Below are 19,248 nucleotides of genomic sequence, written 5' to 3' on the forward strand. Positions count from 1 at the left end.
AATCTTCCGTTTATAAGCAAGATCGTTGAAAAGGTTGTTTTCAATCAGCTGAACAAATTCTTAAACTCAAATGGCTTACTGCAATGGACTCCTTACGGGGATCCCCAAAAAGAACATTAGACAGCTGCAGCTCATACAGAACGGTGCTGCCAGAATTCTGACCAGAACCAAAAAATCTGAGCACATTACTCCAGTCCTCAGGTCCTTACACTGGCTTCCTGTTACATTTAGAATAGACTTTAAAGTATTGTTACTCATTTATAAATCACTTCATGGCTTAGGACCCAAATACATGACAGATATGCTAACTGAATATAAACCTAACAGATTACTCAGATCATTAGGATCAGGTCAGTTAGAAATACCAAGGGTTCACTCAAAACAAGGTGCGTCAGCATTTAGTTATTATGCCACCTGTAGCTGGAATCAACTTCCAGAAGAGATCAGATGTGCTTCAACAGTAAACACTTTTAAATCTAGATTAAAAACACATCTGTTTAACTCTGCATTTACTGAATGAGCACTGTGCTGCTTCACACTGACTGCACTTTTAACTAAAGTCACTTTTACTTCTGTTTTACTCTTTTTAACATTTTAAAGTGTTTTTATTCACACTGTGTATGAAATGTGCTATACAAATAAACTTGCCTTGCCATGCCTTGGCTAACATAACAATAAACATGTTTTGACAAAAATGTTAAAAACGGATTTATTTTTCTTCATATGTTCTTTCATTTTTACATTTCTTTTATTTAGAAATACAGTTTTTGTGTATGTTCATGTTACGTCGTAACGAACAAAAGTAAAACTAAATTACACTTAACTATACTTTTGTAAATTGTATGTATGTATAAACATATATATATATATAATATCAGGGAGGACAGAGATATGACAGAAACATGTTTATCTGATTAGCAATGATAACAGGACCAGGGTGAATGTATTCAGGCAAATAATGACATGAAGTCATCTGCCAGACGTCCAAGTAGACCACTCCATTAATATCACTGAACATCTCCTTCATCACTGTGTTCAACTGCAATGCAAGCCAGTCGCTTTGAAAAATATTCTGAAACAACAAAAAATAATAACAAATAATTAGCCTGGGCCTGTAAAAGGAAGACTTAAAAAATCTATTTGTTATTATTTACTAAGTACTATTTAATGTTGTAACATCCCTCTGCAAAGAAACAGATACAACATACATGATAACAAGTGCCATCTTCCAATCAAGCTAGTAACAGACTTTTTTTCATTTATTTTTCATCGCTAAGTGATCTTATGGATTCAGTTCACAACGCAAGGTTTGCAATGCGAGTTGTTTGTAATACTTTCATACTGTTGTTCATTGGTAAATTTTTGCAATAAATACCCATGACTGTACTTTTACTTGCGTGTTGTGTTTTATATGGTTAAGAAGTGGTTGGGTTTTACGGTAGGATGAGGTTAAATGCTCCAAAATGTCTTTAAAACCATACATGTTTATAAAACCATTTCTAATTTTACAAATGCAGAAAATTAAATGTTTCTAATGTAACACAAAAGGCAGAGGTTCTAAATCTTTTGTAACTTATGGCCCAGCCATGATTGTTCAAAAACATTAAAACGACCACCTTACCAAATATGATAGTATAAACACAGAATAACAGAAATGTTTCTTGTCGTCACTTTGACAATTACAAATGACATTACATTAGTAATATCATTATCATAAAATAACAAATTCAGACAAAAGTGTATATGTTTGCATCCCTGATTATAAATTTTTCATCCTTAAAGGTGCAATTTGTTAGATATTTGCAGTAAAATGTCCAAAAACCACTAGGCCAGTGTTATATATTTTGTCCAGCTGATTACTATCAATATCTGTAATGTTTTCAACTACTTGTAAATCGTGAGAAAAGTGCCATTCAAAACATTGACACGGGGCAGTGCAGTCTCCTGTCAATGACGTTAATATCCATGTGACCCTTTGTCACCGCCTTTACTGACGTATACCACATGACAACAGTGGCCGAGTTCGAAAAAATAAAATGGCGACCAAGGAAGCGACTGGAGCACAAATGTAGTGTAAATAAAGGTATATTTTCACTTTTTACACATTTTAACTGCATTTCTAGCGAGAAATTAGTATTGTAGTTATAAAATATGTGATTAGTTATCACAAAGGCGCTCTCTGTTTATATTTCTAACACGCTGCCTTTGAAGTGTGTCCGACAGCCTTTCTCTGAGCTGCCTTCATGCCTCCGAAGTCATTTCCTAATGAGGCTGCGAGGCAACAAGTCACTGCCTTGAGTTTTCGGACGCACCCAGTGTTGTGGACAAATGCGAAACTATGCGATAGCGCCTGTCGGGCTACGCGCTTGCTTATGGACTTATGGATTACTCTTTACAGTCTGCTGCTGGTTGTGTCAGCAAAGACAGCTCCCGTAAGCGTACGGGCCAACCAAACGACCCAAGAAGAGTTTGGAACAAAACAAGAGAAAGAATGAAGATCAATTTGGTGTTGCATTATCTGGATGAAGAGAGCTTTGCGACAACATCGATTCTGATCCTGCTTGTGTTTTACGCGATGGGTGAGTTGTTTTTATTCGTAACCCTTCAAAAAACATATGCTATTATATTGATCACAACATTAGTGTGTAGATTGTAATCAGCGCATCTTCCCGCGGACGATATTCACATCAAGAGGTATTGTACAGCAATATAAGGCACTTCACAATAAGATTTGTACTGTCAATACATTGTGTGAAAAATCATTGTAGTTTGTAAGTTGAAAACTTAATTCTGTGCTTTGTTAACCATCGAATTTGGACTAATACTGTAACATCTATGACTAACGATTTCGTTTTGAACATCACATATAAACTTACATAATGAAATAAACAATGTCATCAAACGCAACATTTATAAGACTTGATTACCTTATCCGTCAACGTGATTTTTGGTTAAAGACTACAAATCCCATAATTCCACGCTGCTTCAGAGCGTCATTAAACAACATCATTGTTATTGATTTGATCTGGCACCATCTAGCGGCGCAGATAATACAAATTGCATCTTTAAACATGTGTATGCCAAACAATCTGCACAGCATCTGAAAAAAACAAATAAGCGCAGAGCCAAAAAACAAGCACTGCTTGACTGCTGAGAGTTAATATTAGGCAATTATTTCAAAACTTTTATAATGTACACATAAGAAAATCCTCGGTGTGACTGATCTAAACCACGCGTATCAAATAAACTTATGAGATAACGACTGGGATGCTGCGCAGACCAAAAGAATAAGAGGACATCCCAAATAAGCACACTTGCTTACCAAGTGCAGAAGCAAGTGCCTACAGGGATGCAGGGAGTATGGCAGGGAGATGCAGTGTCTCGTTAAGCATCTGCTTTCTCAGGGAACCAGGGTTACAGATGTAATCGAAGACTTATGTACCCTGAGACATTTTCTTTCAAGGGAACTCGAGCTGCGTCGCCATAGCAACTCTTTGGGGAATGAGATGCCCACACCACCATATAATGCCTGTAGCATGTATAAACTAAACACAGTCAATGCAACAGCACCTGGGACCCTAAAGTCTAGGTCCAGATTATGAAACCTGACAAAGTAAGCGGCGAGGACCACAATCGCTCGAGACTCGTCTTTGGTGTGTTAAGAGTACTTTAGGGGCAGCCCTCAGCATTCCCAGCTTGGAGTCTAGGACCACCTTTTCGCCAAAAATGTAGGGACTTATCCTTAGTCTTCCATCCCTGGGGCTAACTCAAGACACATAGGAGATACTGACATGGTCTAAAGGTCTCCTACTCACTTTAGGGAGGTAATAGCCAGAAGGAACAGACAGAAGCTTATCTGGCACGGCGTCAAGCAACTATGGTCCAAAACATGGACAAAATTTGAATTCAAAGGGATATACGCATTCAAAAAATGTATTTTGCCACGTGCAAGAAAAAAGTCTAGAATTTTTATTACATCATCCTACACTTCAGCTTCTTAACAAATTTCCTGTCCATTTAAATGCTCTCTAGACACTAAACACACCCGCCTCCTACACAACACGGAACCTGCACCTAAAATCACATGCACCTGAAATTAAAATATGTTAATACATTTTGTAATTCTTATATAATGGCACATAGTGCAAAAGGGCAGGAGTGCCAAAACTCGGTCCTGGAGGGCAGGTGTCCTGCAGAGTTTAGCTTCAACCCTAATCAAACACACCAAAAGCCATCAATTAAGGTCTTACGAAGCATACTACAAACTTCCAGGGCATGTGTGCTGAGGCAAGTTGGAGCTAAACTCTGCAGGACACCGCCCCTTCAGGACAGAGCCTGGGGACCTATGAAGTAGGACATAAGAAACAATTCAGACAGTATAAATATGCTTTCCGTTGAGGAATAAAGTCTGATATTGTGTCAGTGTTACACGCCCCACAACAGTGCGCATAAACAGTGTGCTCCAGTCCAACGCAGTAATATATAGAGTTGATCATATGCACTCTAAGAAAGTGCTAATTTTTTTCCCTGTATTATGCTATTTAACACATTTTGTGTCATTTTAACACATAAAATGAAACACATGTTGTGTTAAAAGTAACAGAAAAAGTGTTGTTCCAATAATAACCGAGATGTGGGTATTCTAACACCCATTGTGTTGTTTTTAACACATTGGTTCTAAGAGTGTGCGTGAATCTGTGCCGAGAATTTATTTTAATACAATTGTGGCTCACAAGCTGTCAAATGTGGCTTTGCCGGACTGTGCCATAAAACAACCACAATTGGTTATTTTTTTTAAAAATCTGACGGCTGCATCAGAAACTCAAGGCAGCTGACTTGTTGCCATGCTGGCTCATGAGGCAATGACTTCAGCAGCATGAAGGCAGCTATGGGTAACACATTCGGACAGCCTTCATAGGAGTGTAATGGAATGGTGGGACAAAACGATAAAGGTATCGTATGAGTCAGAAAGTAAAGCAAACATTGGATTCGGACATGCCTTGATGCCTTCCTGCCTTGGAATGCTGCCCCAGAAGGCAGAATTTTACAGATTTCGGATGCAGCTGAAGTCACTACATCAAAAAATGTTGCACCTTCCAAGGCAACTCAGTGGGCCTTAAATACGAATAGTTTGCTTCAAAGTGTTAGTCATTTAATGCATTTTCTACATTATAGATGTATCATTAATATAACCTGCTTGTTTAATAATGGACACATAAATACTTCTTGACCAACTCTACCTTAAAGTGTCCAGTATTGCCAGACTTGATAATCACAGTAGTCGTTGGTGCTCGGCTCAGCAGTGCAAGAATAGCCTGACGAATTTTGACCACTTCATGGACATAAAATGTTAGTGGGTGAAAAACCAGATGGGCACAAAATGTGACGACAACAACAGCATGAGCACCACCAGCTATTTCATCGATATCATTGCTGATATAATGCAGATCTGTAATTAACAATTTACTGAATCTCAAGGGAACACCATGTGGCCTCCAGTGAACAATGATGTTGTTTTGTAATTCTACAGCCATTAGGGGTCCACCAGTGCGAGTAGTGTGGAGGTCCATTCGTTTTAACCCTAAAAAAGAAATCAAACGAACATTAGATGTTTTGTAATTGTTGCCTAATTAGATAACAAAATATAAAACTTAATTACATCTATAAAAATGATGCAACTTCTCAAAACTTATTGAGAGCACTTTGCAATTACGAACTGGTGCTAAACTGGGGTGCGTTTCCCAAAAGCATCGTTGCTAACTAAGTTAGCAACTTTATTGGTTGCAATGCAATTTACCATTGCCAACCAACTAAGTTGCTAACCGGTTAGCAACGATGCTTTTGGGAAATGCACCCCTGGTATATAGGGGTTTAGGGAAGTGGTTCCCAACTCCAGGGGTGTGTTCCACTCCAGTTTTAGACAAGCACTCACGAAATTCCTTAAACACTTCCCCTCTGGGAATCCCTGTCGCCATTTTGAAGTGCATTCCACTTCGTCAAGAGGACGAGGGAAGTTTGTATGGACAGACCCTCGCACCTTCAATTTTGATTGAGGGAGCGAGTCTGCTTCATAAGTACACTTCATGCGGCTCCATATCTCACAATGCAACACGATTGTGACGTCACTTCAGCAACTTTGCACAGTTCAAATGATGGAGGGGGCGGTCTCCACTTTCCATGTGATCAAGGGCTTAGGGCGATCCATTTGAATCTACTTCAAGTATTTCTGCAGTAGTGGGCAATCGTACAATGTAAGCAATGACGTACATCCAAGTGAACCAGACTGAGGGACGTTAGCGAGGGTAGTTCTCAGGGCCCCCTCCCAGAAAGTTTTAGATGTCTCGTTATATGAAACACCTGATTCCACTCATCAGGCTCCTTCAACCCTGCCAGAAAATAATAGACACCATCACAGAAATTCTATTGGTTTTATTGGGAATTTTATTGGTTCTAATGGAATATGGCCCAAAACACACTACAGTGTAATGATTTTAATGGTAAAAGCTAATGGTTCCTATTGGTATTTTAATGGAAACCATTAGAATTTTCTGAAATGGTTATATGTTTTTTTTCAGCAGGGAAGAATGTTTGGCCCTGTCCCAAATGGCACACTCCAGACTTTTGGTCTTCCTCAGAGTCCACACTTTGATGACATCATGTTGTCATGACCTGATCTCTCTATTTCTCGTCTTATCCGAGTTTGAGAGATTAGGTTGTGACAGTACGTGTCTGCCCTGAGAGAGTTGTGTGACATGCCCTTCCGCGCACCACGTTTCTCTCAGGGTTCGTGAATTGTTTCCCGCTCCCTTATGTTTGATTAAGCTCCAGGTGTATGTTGTTAGTTCTCCCTATTTAATACCCTTCTGTCCTGTCCTCCGTGCGTTGGTATTATTCTCTGTTTCTTTCCCAGTTCCTAGTGTTTATTTCTGTTCCAGATATTGTGTAAGTTTATGTAGTTAGTGTTTTCAGTATTGATGTTAGTCAGTGTAGTTCTTGTACCTGTCATTGTATGTTTTACCCCCTCGTGGGTGTTTTTGTTCCGTATGTTCATGTTTATTAAAGCATTGTTTATTTAAGTCTGCGTTTGGGTTTTCCTTGTCCTCCCAGTGTACCGTGTCGTGACAGAATACCAACGCCAAACTTAAAACCCAGCGGACTATGAATCTGGACCCAAGGATTGATTATGCTGCTTTTAAAGGCACAAGACTGGTACGACGCGGGGGAAGCAACGCCAGAGGGGCATTCCATGGAGGAAGGACTTCTTTTCCTGCTCCTCTGGCAACCATCCCGGAGCGTCGGCGAGTTGGGGTGTTTCTTACAGACAGGCCTTTCTCGTCTCTGCCACCGGTGTCCTGTCCACCCGACAGTCTCAGGGGGAAACGCGAGAGACATGCCTCCTGGGACTCGGCATCGGGTGGCTCATCCTCGGAGTTAGGTGGTCCGGCCATGCTGTCTCCCACTCCTCCGGCGCTTTCCGCTCCTTGTCCCAGACGTAAGACGAGGAGGACGAACACCTCTCCCGTGCAGTCTGTACCATCAACTTCCACCAAATCTCCAGAGTCGCCGGCGCGTCCAGAGTCGCTGGCGCGTCCAGAGTCGCCGGCACGTCCAGAGTCGCCGGCGCGTCTTAAGTCACCTGTGCGTCCGATGGACTTTGAGGAATCCGCCTTTTCCTGCGGATCAGAACCGTTTTGTCCGGTTCAGTCTTTGTTTCCTGTGCCCCCTGTGCTCCCTGTTCCTCCTGTTGTTCCTGAGCCCCCTGTGCTTCCTGTGCCCCTTGTGTTCCCACGTCAGCCCCCTCCCGTTGTCATGAACTCTGGTTCTTCCCCCCGGACTTCTCCATCTGTCACCAATACCACCAAAAAGACTCATAAGACTGTAAGGACACAAACTGAGTTTCATAATACAAACTTTACTGTTACTCCCCCTCCTCTTCCATGTATATTGTTTCTGTTAACCCATCCCAACCCTGTGATTATGTTGTCATGTCTACCATTGGTTTTGGTTTCTCTGTTTTCCTGGTTTTTGTCTAATTTTAGGTCCTGTGTTTAGTGTCTCCTCCTGAGGGCGTCTAGTATCCGCCCTTAGGGGGAGGGTACTGTCATGACCTGATCTCTCTATTTCTCGTCTTATCCGAGTTTGAGAGATTAGGTTGTGACAGTACGTGTCTGCCCTGAGAGAGTTGTGTGACATGCCCTTCCGCGGTCCACGTTTCTCTCAGGGTTCGTCAATTGTTTCCCGCTCCCTTATGTTTGATTAAGCTCCAGGTGTATGTTGTTAGTTCTCCCTATTTAATACCCTTCTGTCCTGTCCTCTGTGCGTTGGTATTATTCTCTGTTTCTTTCCCAGTTCCTAGTGTTTATTTCTGTTCCAGATATTGTGTAAGTTTATGTAGTTAGTGTTTTCAGTATTGATGTTAGTCAGTGTAGTTCTTGTACCTGTCATTGTATGTTTTACCCCCTCGTGGGTGTTTTTGTTCCGTATGTTCATGTTTATTAAAGTATTGTTTATTTAAGTCTGCGTTTGGGTTTTTCTCGTCCTCCCAGTGTACCGTGTCGTGACACATGTAGTGCAGATTTTAGGGACCCTTGACATAGGAAGCCGGACATAGGAAGAGAAGTTGCCTGTCAGTGTGAACTCCTCCCATCCATCGTCTGATTCGTCTGATTGCTCTTTCGCAAGGTCTTCTGTGTTGGTAAAGTGCGCGAAGCCTGCTGCAGTGCGGGCTTCGCCGAAGACTGCATCAAGGATGCAATGGGGGCGCTGAGCACACTACGGAGCATAAAAATGACAGATGGGACACCCTACGGACTTGTACACTAAGCGGACATGCGCAATTTAAGGTGTTTTATATATGGAGACCTCTAAAATGTTCTGGAAGGGGGGCCCTAAGGACTGGAGTTGGGAACCACTGTTGTAGGGTGACCACCTGGTTATCAATCTTTTGCAGGTAGGCAGATATACTGAACAACACAGGACACAGAAAAAGAGGACTTACTATTTTTAGACTATGTAAATATGAGGTATACTTTAAAAATATTAATTTTTAAGTATGTATAATGTTATTACATTCGTATGTTTATTTATTCATTATATAGTATAAATTTGTTTATTTGTTTAGTATATGCTTAGTATTGTTGTTTATTAGTTCAAACAAGTCAAAAATACAGACAAATAATTATTCATAACTTGCCTGGCACTGTTTTTTCTAAAAATTCAAACCACTGCCTTGTGGTAGAGTCTCCAAACAGGTAAACAATCTTGTTTTTAAGACAATTTCCCATTTGTGCAGGACTGAATTCCCGGGTGTTACACACAAAAGACTTCCAGACATCTTTAAAATAAAACCCTGCAGGTACTGGTGTAGTCAAACCAGATCTGCATTTCACTGATTTGCCTAAAAAAAAGAGAAACAGCATATTTAATTTAAGGTTTATTTATCAAAATTCTTTACTATAATTTAACTGTACTTGTACCATTGCTTGTAGGGTTCTGAACAACATTTATGTTATGATTGTCTCCAGGAATATCAACATCTGTTAATTTTCTGTAGAGGTTGAATGAATGAACGAATAAATTAATGAATGATTTAAATACATAAATATGCTTTTGCAGAATTGTGGCTTTTATTTTTATTTACCTTGAAAAAAGTTCTTGTTCAAATTTATTTGATGGGTCTTTCAAAGCCCCTCTTTCATGAAGCACCCATTTGTCACAGGTCAGTTTCTTTGGTCTCTCACACTGCCATTCCGTTCCTGTTTTTACATCCTTATATTCACAGCAGCAGTTGCCTTTAGTCCAACTTCCATCTGAGCCCCATTTAAGACTACATTCTACTTTTTCTTTAATCCTGATTCCTTTTGGTCCTGACCCTTCAAAGTAACCGTAATAAAGACTCCGTGGGAATGAGGAGTCCCTGTATTTTTTAATAATATGCACAACTTCGCTGGAGTGGGCCAGTCGCACAGACACTTGTGCCTGACCTTCCCAGGGTAGCAGAAGATCAACAGTGTACGTCCCATTACGATGATCATCAACTTTCCCAAAAACACTTGCCTTAAAGAAGAAATAAAATTTGAATAGGTAATCTGGTAGACATTAATTTTGTAAATGTCTAAAGGTTGTTATGATTAATGCATTAATCGCTTTCACCCAAAGTGACAGATGGGTATATACTTTATTAGATTGTCACCCCTCCCTACTCCCCCAGATGCACGCACTCATGTATTTTAATTGATCCGAGCCCCGGCGCACTTTCGTCATTAAAATGCGATTGTTTTGAAAAAAGCAGGATGTAAAGTGCTCGCTTAACACTGGAACTTATCGTAATGTTAAATCTGTGTTTTTTTATTCAGAGTCGTTTTGTGTGCGATGACTGACAGCCCCCTCACATCCCTGCTAAAAAAACAATAAAACCATTACAGATTATTGGGAATTTTATTGGTTCTAATGGAATATGGCCCAAAATACACTACAGTGTAGTGGTTTTAATGGTAAAAGCTAATGGTTTCTATTGGTATTTTAATTTAATTATTTTCAATAATGGTTTTATTGTTTTTTTCAGCAGGGATGTCATCATATTGCTTAGTTGATCTGTCACGTTTGTAGCTCCGACGTTCACGTAACCCTGCTGCGCACATCAAAAGGTTTTTACGGAGGCAGATGAAGGTGAGTGGTTGTGCAATTGAGCACGTAGGAGTTTTCCTTAATCAAACATGTTCAGAGGGCAGAAAAAAATATGATTGGTTCACAAAAACGACCAATCGAAATGCTCGTTACTGCTTTAAGCCCTCAGCGGAGCCTTCAAGGCACCTTCTGCAGTGAAGCAGTTCGAGCTTACCGTTGGTGAGGTGAGTAGCGTAGATATGGTAAGATAAGAATGAGACTATCCGTGTGTCTCAATCAGCTCCCTTGTTCAGTAGTCAGGGCACTGATCAGGGAGTCGGCCATTTTAAGGGCTGTCTCAATCGCAAAATCCGTTCAGTGCACTGGAACGTTCTGTCTCTAAAAATTCCCACAATGCAATGCAAAAATCAGTGAGCATTGATGGTCCCTATGTTTCCTTATCAGAAATCACGTGACCTTTTCTGAAGCTCACCAACCGAACATCACGTGATCCAACTCAATAAACTTTATGAAATGTTACAGAATTTTTATAAAGACAAACGTTTGTTTTAGTTGTAAATATAAACACACATTGCTACACAGTAAGGAACCACAATCTAATCAATATTTTAAATAATAATATTTATTTAAAATTGTAAATATATTTATTACATTTTAAAATGTAATTATGCCTCCAATTTTATGCACAGATATGTAAGAGAATAATGACAGCATTTTTCACAATGTACTGTTTTTAAAATTAAGTCAGAGAGATGTTGGTTTTGCTGATGAGTAACAGCTGTGAGTGATTACAACGCGCTTAAGCAGCCACGTGACAGAAAAATAAGTGAACATTGTCCCAATGTGAAGTGAGCTAGGGTCCTTACCAGTGCCCAAACCTGTGTACACGATATACTGATTCACGACCTCGGGAGCTAGGGAACGAATTGAGACACACGGCGTATTTGAATTCAGCTCGAAATGCTTCGAGCATTCAAGTGACGTGTTCCCACGTCCTCACGTGTCCGTGGCACGACTTTCTTTTTCGTGCCAGTTTCACGTATTGGTTATTCAATTGTTTTTCCTATTTTTTTACCATTGTCGCTTGGGATTGGGGTTAGAACAACTTACTGTTACATAAAATGACATCCTCACCCTAACCCAACTCTAACCCCAACCCCAAGCAAAAACAGTGTAAATTTCTGACAAATAAACATATAGACCAATGCCATTCTAACCCAAACACAACTTTATCCTCGCGCAAAAACAGTTTAAAAATCTGACGAAAACCCCAAATCTAACCCAAATCCCAAGCGACAATGGTTTGAAAAAAGGAAAAAATTTGAATAAACAATACGTGAAACTGGCACGAAAAAGAAAGTCGTGTCACAGACACGTGAAAATGCGTAAACACGTCACTTAAATGCTCAAAACATTTCGAGGTGATTTCAAAAACAGTCTCATTCCTATTTTACCATATCTGCGCTACTCACCTGACCAAAGGTGAGCTCTAACTGCTTCACTGCAGAAGGTGCCTTGAATGCTCTGCTGAGGGCTTAAACCAGTAACGAGCATTTTGATTGGTCGTTTTTGTGAACCAATCATATTTCTTTCTGCCCTTAGAACATGTTTGAGTAAGGAAAATTCCTATATACTGCAAGCGACGTCTTCACCATTTGAATTATGATCAGGCGATCCGGGCGTGGTACAGAGCGATCACACTGGTCAAACAAATCAGGCTTGTGGGTCAAACGCGTCTGAGCGCGGTTTGGTTTGGATATTGTGGGTACAAACTAAGTCTTTTAAGCCCTTGCCTCACTAGAACCCCATTCACACAGACCTTTGGTCCCAGAAAATACCAGACAAGCGTCTGTGTGAACACAAACTCGTCCCGTTAATCTACTGGGATCGTTGCCGGAAAGAGGACCTAGTCAGATACATGGATAACCCTCTGTGTGAACAAGAAGCCGAAACAATGCCATAATGGGCGTGTCTTAGTGAGGACGCGCATCATCACAACAAAAGTTATGGTTCAGCTGCTTAAAACGAGAGATAACATGCATATAAACATTCACCACGAGAAATGTTGCAAACTATATTGACGCAGTTATCAGGAAATGATAAATGAGACGCATAAACAATGACGCACGTGCCGTAGTGTGGACACGCGTGTCATGGCAACATGAAGTTGGTTCAACTCTTTAAAATGAGGGATTTACAACATTCACGACGAGAAATGTCAGCAAACTGGACTGAAGCAGATATCAGGTAAGTTAGCTCATTACTTACTGCGTTGAAACGGAGATCATTCAGCAGCATAAAAGAATATCGCGTCACGTGCTCATTTGAGCTATAATAAACGAAAATACCCGTCCGTCATCCCAACAAGATATATCGTTCAGCTCCTCAAAATGCGGGTTTTAAATGCATATAAACAATCAAGATGAGAAATGTCTGAAAACTGTATTAAAGCAGAGATCAGGGAGCTCGTCAAATATCCATTCTGAAGCTGAGATCATTCACCAGCATTAGAACGGCGCGTCACGCACTCCTTTATAATCTTATCATAAACAAAAATGCACGCAAGTGGTTCTTGGAGAGAGAAATAATATATAATATGCAAACTTCAGACGCTGCGTAGAAGAGAGGGCGGGACTTTCAAAAGGTCACGTGTCTTTCCGGGACCATCAGATGCCGAGTAATCATGGCAGTTGAATGAACAAAAAATCTAAGGATCCCGGAAAAATTCCGGATGCCTTTCCTGTGTATTTTACGGAATGTCTGTGTGAAAATGGCTTAGCTTTCCTCCATCTTGTTTGCCTTGAAGTTTACACTCTTAGAATGGATGTGTTACTGTAAACACAACACATTAGTGTTGATTTTGGGACAACACACTAAATGCGTTGTCCCAGAATCCACACATCTCTGTGTTATTATTGAAACAACACATTTTGTGTTACTTTTAACACAACTTGTGTTTTATTTTAAAACAAGATCAACACAAAATGACACATAGTATTAAAATTACACATAATGTGTTAAAAGGTTAACGCACAAAGATAAAAAATAAAAATTAAAACATCCTTTCTAAGTGTGTACTTTTCACGAGTGAGGTCTTAAGTAGTACTTGATTACTTGGGATAAATTAAGTAGAGTTGTTGCAGGTGTGTTTGACTTCATGCTATTCTGTGCTCACTGATTGTTACAGTATATGAAATAAGGGTACAACCAGAACACTGTGCACACCTTGCGAGTTTCTGTTGTTTCTGGTCATTATTGTATTGTATGTATGGTCTATGGAGCTGCCTAAAGTGTACATATTAGATTTGTACATAATAGTCGAACACTCTTCAAAACGACAGCAGAGATTCCCCTAAAAGGAAGACTTAGAAGTTTGCGAGTGGATGTCTTGAAGTGGACTTAAAGGCGGAGTCCACGATGTTTGAAAAACGCGTTGGAAAAGGAGACGGGCCGACTACCAAAACACACTTATAGCCCATCAAATCAAATCAAATGCCGGCTTGCGTATGTGTGGGGCGGGTCTATCAACAGAAGGTCCAGATTCTATTGGGGTAGGGGCGTGTTTGTTTAGGTGATTTCAAATATCAACATTGGCTTTCAAACATCATGGACTCTGCCTTTAAACACAGTGCAGATATTTAAACATACCTGTAATTTGGAGTTGAAAAGCTTTGCTTGGAAAAAGTCGCCTCCATATGATTTCAAGTTCTTGTTGTGATCTCTCGCTGTAATAATAACCTTAATCTTTTGTCCAACTCTGTAGGTTTTATTGAGTCCCACAATAGTGAATGTTGTGTGAACTGGACTTGTGCTCAGCTTTAGATCAGTGATTTCTTGATTTGAACTTGCCCAGTCAAGAGCCTTTTGGAGTCTATCCCACTCCTTTTCACTGATTCCCATGTCAAGAACTACATTTGTGGATGACACATTTGTATGTATTTGTCTTGTAATTGACAGAGATCCGGGACTGGGGTGCTGAAATATGTTTATCAAACCACCATCCAGAAATGTCCATACAGTCTGGAAAAAAAACAAGACACCAGTCAAATTCCAGTACATTTTCCCATTTTCTTAATAAAAGTTGCCATATCATGCAGTGTGACAAACTATACTTCATTTTAACTCCATTTAATCTCCTCCTTCTGCTTTTACTGGTGTACACATTTTTTACGCATCACAAGATCCTCATTGCAAAACATTATAGGTGTGTTCGACTTCATGCGGCGCTGCGCAGACCGATCGGCGGCTAACTTAAAGCAGTGCATGTCGGTTAGTAATTTTGTCTGACTTAAGGTGGCGCTGCAGGCATGTGACTGTAATGCATGGTTTTAAAGTAACGCAAGAGCGTTTCGAGAGTAGCCAGCTGGCTCAGCCCGCGCAGCCTCTCCAGAGCGGCTGCACGGAGTTGTGTTGACGACACAGCTTTTCATGTTTGATTGCCTCACTGATGACAATGATCACGTGCGTTTCAAGTTTAATCCAACCTTCAGTTCCACTAATAAACATTATAAATTCGTGTTTTTAACAGGTAAAACACATTAATATGCATACATATGTTATATTGTGTCGTAATAAAAAATAAGGAAATGAAAATACCAAACTCTATTTTCTGGCATACAGTATAAACAGCAATTAAAATATTAGATATAAAATGTTTCTAGTTGAAACTTTTTATTAAAAGTTTAGTTTTTTACAAATTCCCCATCAAATTTACTTCATTCGCGATTTAAAAAACAGGAAACACGGCACACACGTCACTACAGTAAGCAGCAGTTTTCCGGCTTGATGGCTCCGTATTCAACTCCTCCTTTGACTGCAACCGGCAAACTTCGCCGATCGGTCTGCGCAACACCACTTAGGCTTGTTCGACTTCATGCTGTGCCGCAAGAATCGACATCCGGATTGCGAGAGCAACTCACAAAATCATACGGATGATTTTGCTTTTAAATGGCTCTTGTGGAACTTTGAAGTCATCCGTCCATCGGTTATTGCGGCGCAGCATTAAGTCGATTAGGCTTGTTTGAGATTAGCAAATTCTGTGCAGAATCGATCACTGGTGATCGCCGTGAGATGCATGCCGATAAGAAAAGTGTCCGAGTTACGTCCGACTTGCTCTGATGTCACACTGACGTGTGCCAAAAAACTCTCCAGACACTCCGGACTTGTGGTCCTCCTCATTTTTTGTCTCACTTAGATGACATCATGTAGTGCACACTTTATGGACCCTTGATGTGAGTCCACATGCGTGCACAGGAGTCATATTTTGGGACAGAGTCGAGCGTCACGCCGTAAATAGGAAGATAAATTGCCCGTCAGGGTGAACTCCTCCCTTCCGTCGTCTGATTAGTCTAACTGCTCTTTCGCAAAAGTGCGCAAAGCCTGCTGCAGTGCGGGCTTCGCAGAAGACCACATCAAGGGGGGAAAGGGGGCGCTGATAAGCACACTTTGAAGCGTAAAAATGACAGATGGGACACCCTACAGATTCGTAGACTAAGCGAGCACGCGCAATTTAAGGCCACGAGACTGAAAGTCCACATGAAGTGTTCCATTTGGGACAGGGCCTTAAAGGGTGCACTTCATGTGGACTTTAGGTCTCGTGCCCTTAAAATGCGCGTGCTGCTTAGGTGTTGTCCCAAATGGCACACTCTGGACTTGTGGTCCTCCTCAGAGTCCACACTTTGATGACATCACGTAGTCCAGACTTTAGGGACCCTTAATGCGAGTCGGAGTCGTATTTTGGGACAGACTCGAGCGTCACACCGGAAATAGGTAGAGAAGTTGCCCGTCAGTGTGAGCTCCTCCCTTCCATCGTCTGATTGGTCTGATTGCTCTTTCGCAAGGACTTCTGGGTTGGTAAAGTGCGCAAAGCCTGCTGCAGTGCGGGCTTCACTGAAGACCGCATCAAGAGGGGAAAGGAGGCGCTAATGAGCACACTTCAAAGCATAAAAATGACAGATGGGACACCCTACGGACTCGTGGACTAAGCGAGCATGCGCAATTTAAGGCCACGAGACCGAAAGTCCACATGAAGTGCGCCATTTGGGACAGGGCCTTAAAGGGTGCACTTCATGTGGACTTTAGGTCTCGTGCCCTTAAAATGCGCGTGCTGCTTAGGTGTTGTCCCAAATGGCACACTCTGGACTTGTGGTCCTCCTCAGAGTCCACACTTTGATGACATCACGTAGTCCAGACTTTAGGGACCCTTAATGCGAGTCGGAGTCGTATTTTGGGACAGACTCAAGCGTCACACCGGAAATAGGTAGAGAAGTTGCCCGTCAGTGTGAGCTCCTCCCTTCCATCGTCTGATTGGTCTGATTGCTCTTTCGCAAGGACTTCTGGGTTGGTAAAGTGCGCAAAGCCTGCTGCAGTGCGGACTTCACTGAAGACCGCATCAAGGGGGCAAAGGAGGCGCTAATGAGCACACTTCAAAGCATAAAAATGACAGATGGGACACCCTACGGACTCGTGGACTAAGCGAGCATGCGCAATTTAAGGCCACGAGACCGAAAGTCCACATGAAGTGCGCCATTTGGGACAGGGCCTTAAAGGGTGCACTTCATGTGGACTTTAGGTCTCGTGCCCTTAAAATGCGCGTGCTGCTTAGGTGTTGTCCCAAATGGCACACTCTGGACTTGTGGTCCTCCTCAGAGTCCACACTTTGATGACATCACGTAGTCCAGACTTTAGGGACCCTTAATGCGAGTCGGAGTCGTATTTTGGGACAGACTCAAGCGTCACACCGGAAATAGGTAGAGAAGTTGCCCGTCAGTGTGAGCTCCTCCCTTCCATCGTCTGATTGGTCTGATTGCTCTTTCGCAAGGACTTCTGGGTTGGTAAAGTGCGCAAAGCCTGCTGCAGTGCGGACTTCACTGAAGACCGCATCAAGGGGGCAAAGGAGGCGCTAATGAGCACACTTCAAAGCATAAAAATGACAGATGGGACACCCTACGGACTCGTGGACTAAGCGAGCATGCGCAATTTAAGGCCACGAGACCGAAAGTCCACATGAAGTGCGCCATTTGGGACAGGGCCTTAGTCTACGAATCCATAGGGTGTCCCATCTGTAATTTTTATGCTTCGAAGTGTGCTCATCAATGCCCCCTTTGCCCCCTTGATGCGGACTGCAGCAGGCTTTGTGCACTTTACCAACCCAGTAGTCCTTGCGAAAGAGCATTCAGACCAATGGGAAAAGACTTGCTGACGACACAGCTTAGTGCTCATTGGCCCAGGAATGTCAGCTGTCAATTTTTTAATTTAAAAACTTCACTTCCTGTAGTAGTTTTTATATTTTTTCAACTTGTTCTTGACTTATGACATTTATATTTTTTATGAATTCCTTAAAACCTTTTTATTGGTGTTGAATTATTTGTACTGTGAGCTGTTTATATTTCACACAGAAAAGAATTGTATTACCACTAGATTTGGATAACATCCAACATTTACTAAGTAGCCTTTTCAGTAATGAACAGTTCACCTTTGATTCTCCTTATAAACATCTTAATGTAAATGCATTTGTTAGTATTTCAGTTGCATCTATTTAAACCGCGATAAAATATGCGAACGCGATCTCTTTCATTGCTGACGTTTGCAGTCCACGGCTGAATCCGAAATCGCATACTTACTGTGTAGGTACTGAATTTCACTGGGTACCTACTTAACGTGCTCTAAGACAGTACCTACGTTCGCGTTAAGTATGGACAGCATTCGCCTTGTTGACGTTATCATGACATATGACGTAGTAGACTTGTTCGAGTTCATGCTGAACCACAAGAATCGTCAGGAGATTGACATCACAATACAACGAGAGCAACTCGAAATTAGACTTCTCTGTGTGATTTCTGGAATCGCTCTCACGGTACTTGATGTCATCCACCTGTTGGTTCTTACAGCGGTGCATAAACTCGAACAAACCTAATAACAGACATGAAACGTATGCGTGTGTATGAGGGACAGGTGCACTAACACCTGATTGCATCAGTAACTTGACAACTCTACTACGGTCTCTGTCAGTGTTACAGATATTACATGATTTGGTAGTGGATTAAAATAAGTAAAACAAGCAGATTGTAATTTAATATCTATTGTCAGACAACCCAATATCAGTATGGACCAACGTGAAAATGTCACGTTTTGCCGCGTTTGAGCGTGGGCATGTCGCGTTTTCTGTTTGTGTCACTTTCACGTTTTGGTTGCTCAACTTTGTTGTTGTATTTTCAAACCATTTTCGCTTCGGTTTAGGGTTAGATTTACATAAAATGACATCCTTACCTAAACAAACTCTAACAGGTGACAATTGGTTAAAGTTTAGAAAATATAAAAGAAGTCTTGTATCTTTCTTTTTATAAATCAATACTTAAAGTGACAAATACTTTAAGTGACATATAACGCAAGCACCAAATCTAACCCTAAACCGAAGCGACAATGGTTTGAAAATAGGACAAAAAAGTTGAGTAACCAATACATGACAGTGACACAAACAGAAAACGTGACATGCTCACGTTCAAACGCGGCAAAACGTGACATTTTCACGTTGGTCCATACGTGAAATAGTCACGTATTTGCGTGATATACGGTTGTGTCAGATGACAGCTGTGCTTGAATGCACACTAGACAATGCAGTCA

At 41.2% G+C, this 19,248-nt stretch overlaps 1 protein-coding gene across 1 annotated transcript; it reads right to left on the bottom strand.

The window, feature by feature from the left end:
- Nucleotides 1-721: 721 nt before the first annotated feature.
- Nucleotides 722-14,869, bottom strand: LOC129426551 (NXPE family member 3-like). Its single transcript, XM_055182947.2, has 6 exons — nucleotides 14,275-14,869; nucleotides 9,641-10,056; nucleotides 9,477-9,547; nucleotides 9,194-9,397; nucleotides 5,241-5,581; nucleotides 722-1,072 (listed from the first exon to the last, which is right to left on the bottom strand). Exons 1-6 carry the CDS (start codon nucleotides 14,683-14,685, stop codon nucleotides 875-877), a joined length of 1,641 nt encoding a protein of 546 aa, XP_055038922.2. The 5' UTR covers nucleotides 14,686-14,869; the 3' UTR covers nucleotides 722-874.
- Between the last annotated feature and the right edge of the window lie 4,379 nt (nucleotides 14,870-19,248).

Source organism: Misgurnus anguillicaudatus, chromosome 25 (genome assembly GCF_027580225.2).
Source record: "Misgurnus anguillicaudatus chromosome 25, ASM2758022v2, whole genome shotgun sequence".
In the NCBI taxonomy this organism is placed as follows: Eukaryota; Metazoa; Chordata; class Actinopteri; order Cypriniformes; family Cobitidae; genus Misgurnus; species Misgurnus anguillicaudatus.